General features: G+C 44.7%; 1 protein-coding gene across 2 annotated transcripts in view; it reads left to right on the top strand.

Moving 5' to 3' along the window:
• The first annotated feature begins 3277 nt into the window (after positions 1 to 3277).
• LOC139226452 (syntaxin-1A-like) overlaps positions 3278 to 6000 on the top strand; it is a 227531-nt gene continuing 224808 nt past the window's right edge. For both annotated transcript variants that reach the window (XM_070857231.1, XM_070857230.1), the window contains exon 1: positions 3278 to 3413. In XM_070857231.1, the coding sequence (XP_070713332.1) occupies positions 3384 to 3413 (30 nt within the window). In that variant the 5' untranslated portion in view covers positions 3278 to 3383. The remainder of the gene's footprint in view (positions 3414 to 6000) is intronic.

Here is a 6000-nt window from a genome sequence, read left to right as displayed (position 1 = left end):
AATGAGTGGGCCAAGAGTTGTTCCTGAAGAAGCTTTCATTCTGGTGGTTTCAAGTTGTGAGCAGTATATCCAAAATAACATAACACTTAGTTAGCTAGTGTAGCAAGTAATGGGTTAACATTCTTAGGCAGTCCCTCGGAGTCGAGGATGACTTGCTTCCACACTAACATGAGTTCTAAGGTGGCTGATGAGTCCAATGCAGGATCTACAGACTCTAACACAAGTGGGGCAGGTGGTGGTTGAAGGGATGGGTGGGTAGGGTGCTTGGTTTGCCGTACGCTCCTTCTGCTCTTTGAACTTGACTACCACATGCTCCCGATGAAGAGATGCAAAGATTTTGACGCCTTCCCAAATGCTTCTTCTCCACTTTGAGCGGTCATGGGCCAGGGATTCCCAAGAATCGGTGGGGATGTTACATTTTTTCAGGGAGGCTTCGAGGGTGTCCTTGAATCATTAGTTGCATGTTGAAGGCTGATAGCCACTATAGTTGAGCTCTAACCAGAGACCACACTTTGGAGTCATGAAGCGGTGTTGTTAGTATGGCAGCTCAGCTGATTTTGCAGCACATTCATATCTGAGTCAGAGGATTGTGGGTTTAAGCTCCACACCAGGACTTGAGTACATAATCTACGATGACCCTTCAATGCAGTTCTGAGGAAGTGCTGCATTTTTGGAGATGCTGTCTTTCAGTTAAGAGATTAAACCTTTCAAATGAATGTAATAGATCCCATGGCACCATTTGGAGAAGAACAAGGAGGTGTCCAAGACCCTCAACCAACACCACCAAAAACAGAATGTCTGCTCAGTCATTCATTTGCTGTTCCTGGGAGCTTATTGTATGCAAATTGGCAGCTGCATTTGCCTAACTACACTTCAAATGTAAATGTATTGGCTATAAAGTTCATTGACACATTCGGAGGAGATGAGAGATGCTATATAAACACAATTTCTTTCTTTCTTAAACTGTTCTACTCTATCAGGGTACTGGTCAAGGTCAAACATGATGGATGCATGAAAAAATATTCTTTGGTTAATTCCTATGGTAATATTGTAGTAGGTATTGTTTCTAAGATAAAAGATAATCAATGGTTATATTTCCAATTTCCATACAAATAGCTGATGGAAGCTCTGAATGGAATGTATTGCTTTCTCCCTAGGACAATTGATTCACATTCCAACTTGACAGTTTTAGTTAGATGGATGGCTGAGTGACACTTTTTCAATCATTATGATATTATCAGAATAGTATCAATTCATAACAAATGTGCCACCTTTATAAAGCCAGGTGTGCTGTTGATGTTACCATTTGTTAATTTCACTATGCTGTGTTACTTACCCTTTGTGCTGGGTTAATTTCACATAGTGCTGCATGAATTTCACTGTGTTCTGCGTTAATTTATTTTAGTGTTATATTAATTTCATTTTGTGTTATGTTAACGTCACTTACTGTTGTGTTAATTTAATAGTAATGATGCCGATTTCATGTGGTATTGTGTTCGTTTAACTTTAGTGCTTTATTAATTTCATATAGTTTTCCATTAACTTTACATTATGGTGTGTTAAATTCACTGTTACGTTAATGACGTTGTGTTGTGTAAATTTCAATTTTAAATTTATTGCATTGTACCAATGTCACTTTGTGTTGTGTGTTCTGTTACATTTTACGTTGTGCTTTGTTAATGTTCCTGCGTGTTGTATTACTTTTGTGGTGTTCTGTTAATTTCACTTTTTATGTTAATTTTACCATATCTGTGTCAATTTCACTCTAGGTTATGTTGATTTCCTTTTTGTCCTCCTCAACCTCTCCACAGTTGACTACGTCATTTTCTCATCTAGCTTTATGAGTCTGCCCTCATATAGTTCCAATCTTGATCAGCTGAACAGAGCCAGTGCATCTCCAACATTGTCTTCCCTTTCTTCCCCTGCCGCGTCATCTGCAGAATCACCCAACAATCTGTCCTTGCTCCCTTTTCTCATCCATATGCTGCCCACCTGTGTCATTATTGCAGACATGGGTCGGGTTCTGAATAATGCCAACAACACTCAACTCCATCTCTCTACTATCTCAAGCCAGTGTATGATGGAATACGCACCACACGCCTGGATGGGTGTAACTGGAGCACCAAAGAAGCTTCACACCATCCAGAGACATGCAGTCGGTTTAATTGATGCCACTGGACTCAATATCCCGCCGGTGCACCGTGACCACAGTATGCACTATCTACAAGACGCACTGCAGAAACTCATCAATCTTACTAGGACAGCACCTTTCAGCTCCACAACCTACTCTATTGAGAAGGACAAGGCCAACAAGATTATGGCATCACCATCAGTCCCCCACTGTCCTGTTCCCCTTCTTGGCAACAATGTTGTCCGCCGCCTGGGTCCTACTTTCTAGAAATGTTTCCCTAAATCTCTGTACCTTACTGTTCTCTCTGAAAAACTTTCTTGAAACACGCTTCCTCGACTTAGCCTTCACTCAACCTCTCCTCGCTTGTATTCATTTTCTTCCTCTCTCTCAACCGCCTACAACATTTTTTTACATTAAAGACACGTACTAAATTTAAGTTAACAATATGTTTCATTTCACTGTTAAGTTCATTGTGTATTGTGTTCATTTTACGATTAATTCCATTGTGTTGTGTTAAAATGACTGTTATTTCACCATTTTACTCTGTACTTCATCATGTGTTCTATGTTTCTATATGTTCTCTTAATGTTACTGTTAATTTTACTGTGTGCTGTTAATTTTACTGTTAATTTCACCATGTGCTGTGTTAACTTCGCTTTAAATTACACCATTTGTTAATTTCACTGTGTTAATTCCACTGTTAATTTCATCGTGTGTTGTCAATTTCACTCTTAATTTCACAATGTGTTAATTTTACTGATAATTTCACCATGTGTTGTGTTAAATTCACTTTAAATTAGATCATGTGTTAATTTCACCAAGTGTTAATTTCACTTAATTTCATCATATGCTGTTAATTTCACAATGTGTTCATTTCATTGTTAATTTCACAATGTGTAGTGTTAATTTCATCATGTGTTAAGTTCACAACGTGGGGTGTTAATTTCTATGTGCAGTTGCTGGATGTGATGTTTCGCTTTGTAAGTTGCCGACTCCTGTGTCAGTTTTTGATGTCAGTAATGTTCTGTCATCCCCCCCCCCCCCCGTGTGCAAAGTGAGCCGAGCTGGGCTCCGCCCCGACATGCGCTCTGTTGGCAGCTGGCAATCCTTGGAGCCGCCTCCCTCGCCCGGTGAGTGGGGGAGAGAAGCCGCAGAGCTCGGCATCGCCATCCTCCTGCTACTGAGCGTGTGGACGGTGCGCGCACAGCCGCTCCGAATCGAGCCGTCAGCCGAGCCCCAGGACATCGGAGAGATGAAAGATCGCACCCAGGAGTTGCGGGCTGTGAGTATCCAGAAACTGAGGAGGTGGTAAGGGTTGGTGTATGTGGGGGTGTGCGCGCCGTACCCCCCCCCCCCCCCCCCGGCCGCGTAACGGGGTGGGAAGGTGCCTTGGCTGCAGTTGTCTCCGGGGTTGATCAGCTGCTGCAGTCAGAAGTCGGGGTGATTCTGCCTCTAAATGTTGGCTGCAAAAACGTGCCTGGCATTGCGGGGACTAGCGTCAGTGCGGAGCCTGTGTTTAGCCCTGGAGACCAGGACAGGACAGGACGGCTCCTAACTTCAGCCGCATCTTTGCGGATCAGAGGCTGAGACCGAGCTGCCCCCGGGGGGCCAATGAGCCGGTCTGACCCGGGCTTCACCTGAGATCGGTGTGTGTGGCAGGGAGACGCTGCCCGCATCGGGAGGGGTCCCTGAGTGCTGGTTTGGGGAGGGGTCCGTTCCCTGGGAATGATCACGGGGCTGCAGGTGAAAGATGTACAGGTTTGATTGATCCTTCTAGCTCCTTAGCCGAGTCACCGGATGAATACTGAGCAGCCTCGCTCTCCCTACTCCAGCTCCCCGCAGCCCCAACCTGCTCGGCGGTGCTGCATTTTAATCAGATTTTCTTCGAGCTCAGCAATCCAACCAACCCTAAACCCTGACAGTGAAAGCGGCCGTACCACCTCCAGTGGTTTCAACGGGCTGGCCCCATGGGGTTGGAGCAGCTAATTCAAGACATGATTCTCATTCAAGGGAGCCCAACACACACACATTTTCTTTCACCTGGTAGTTTTACCTCTGCTGTCCATCAGCCTCTGTGACCTGATAATTCAGAGTGTTATAATTATTTGGGAAAGCCAGTCACAAACGGGTTTTGTGGTGGCCAAGGTGTCTTTATTTTGCTACATCTCTTTTTGCTTCTGTTTCTCTCCAGTTTGGTTTACACTTCCCCCTCTCCATTGTTATTCTCCCTACCTTGCTCGTGCTGCTGGTCAGAAGGTGGATGGGGAGGGAAGGAGGGTGGATGTGTGAGTGGATGGATGGGGAGGGTGGGTGGATCGATGGGATGTGTGTGAATGGGGAGGGTGGATGGATGGTGAGATATTTGAAGAAACCCTAGCATTGGGCTGGTGGAAGAGATAGAAACTGGCAGTGGAGATCTGAAAAAAGAATCCCCTTCTCTCACTTGGAACACAATGCACATCTGATCAGCCCTCTAACGGTGTGGCCTGCATGATTTAAAATGAAACCTGAAGTAAATCTAGCACCTACCTGGTGCTACCGAGGGAAGGGGCTTGGCCAGATTGGATGGAGTTGATGTCAATCAAGAGCAACCAGTGCAGTACCAGAAGAGGTTATGGGGTCTCGTAGAGGCCCTTGTTCTACGCTCGGATGGATCAGTTGGTGTCAGGAGGATATGGTCTCCAGCCGTGGCATGTAGAGAGAAACACAGGAGCAGTCATGTGACAGCACCATCATCAGTTCTGGGCCACCACAGGTGTGGCTTCAGGAACCTCTGCAGAAAGCAGCGAGCTGCAGCATAAGGGCATTCCTGGTACTGTTTGAGGGGCATGAGTGTTAGTAACATGCATCACCGGTAATGTCAGTTGGTTCAGCAGTCATCCACCACTACTCAGCAAGGGGAGCAGTTCAGAGTAGGACATCTGAACAAGTAAAACATGTGTGGATAAACACAGTAGGAAAGGTTGAAGACTCATATCCCACAAACTCTACCACCCTGTGGATTCTCACTAAATAAAATTCTGTCACTTGGAATATATTGTCTAGTCTGTCATTCTTTTATTTTGCAATATACCCAGTTCTTAGGCAAAACTGAACAGGTAAAGGAACTAGCAGGTCCCTGATTGTCAATCTGTTCAATGGAAAATTATGCTGAATGATTGCAGAGCAGATAAGAAGTTCTGGTCAATGAGTTGTCCTGTAACTGTCTCCCTTGCAGCAGGGATTCATTAGCTGCTGATGGGTCCTGTGCACTGATGACCTCTTGTTCTTCCATGCTCATGGCAATGCTATGCTGCACACTGTTCAATTTTGGCCACTGTGTTAGGATATATATATGGCCCCCATTAACAAATACAAACGTGTAAACTGGAAATATACGGCAGATCAGGCAGTATCCGTGGAGCGAGAAACAGAGTCCATGTTTCAGAAATATAGAAACGTAGAAAAAATAGATGCAGGAGTAGGCCATTCGGCCCTTCGAGCCTGCACCGCCATTCAGTAAGATCGTGGCTAATCATTCCCTCAGTACCACTTTCCTGCTTTCTCTCCATATCTGTTGATCCCCTTAGCCATGAGGGCCATATCTAACTCCCTCTTGAATATATCCAATGAACTGGCATCAACAACTCTCTGCAGCAGTGAATTCCACAGGGTAACAACTCTGAGTGAAGAAGTTTCTCCTCATCTCAGTCCTAAATGATCGATGATCTTTCACTCGAACAATTCTGACAAAAAGTCGGCGATCTGAAACGTTAACTGTTTCTCTCTCCGTAGATGCTGCCTGACCTGCTGAGTGTTTCCAACATTTTCTGTTCATTTTTCAGATATCCAGCATCCACAGTATTCTGCTTTTGCAAACTGTTTTTGTA

Source organism: Pristiophorus japonicus, chromosome 16, assembly GCF_044704955.1.
Source record: "Pristiophorus japonicus isolate sPriJap1 chromosome 16, sPriJap1.hap1, whole genome shotgun sequence".
Classification (NCBI taxonomy): domain Eukaryota; kingdom Metazoa; phylum Chordata; class Chondrichthyes; family Pristiophoridae; genus Pristiophorus; species Pristiophorus japonicus.
Note: the sequence above shows the minus strand (reverse complement) of the source record. Positions and strands in the feature narration are given on the sequence as shown.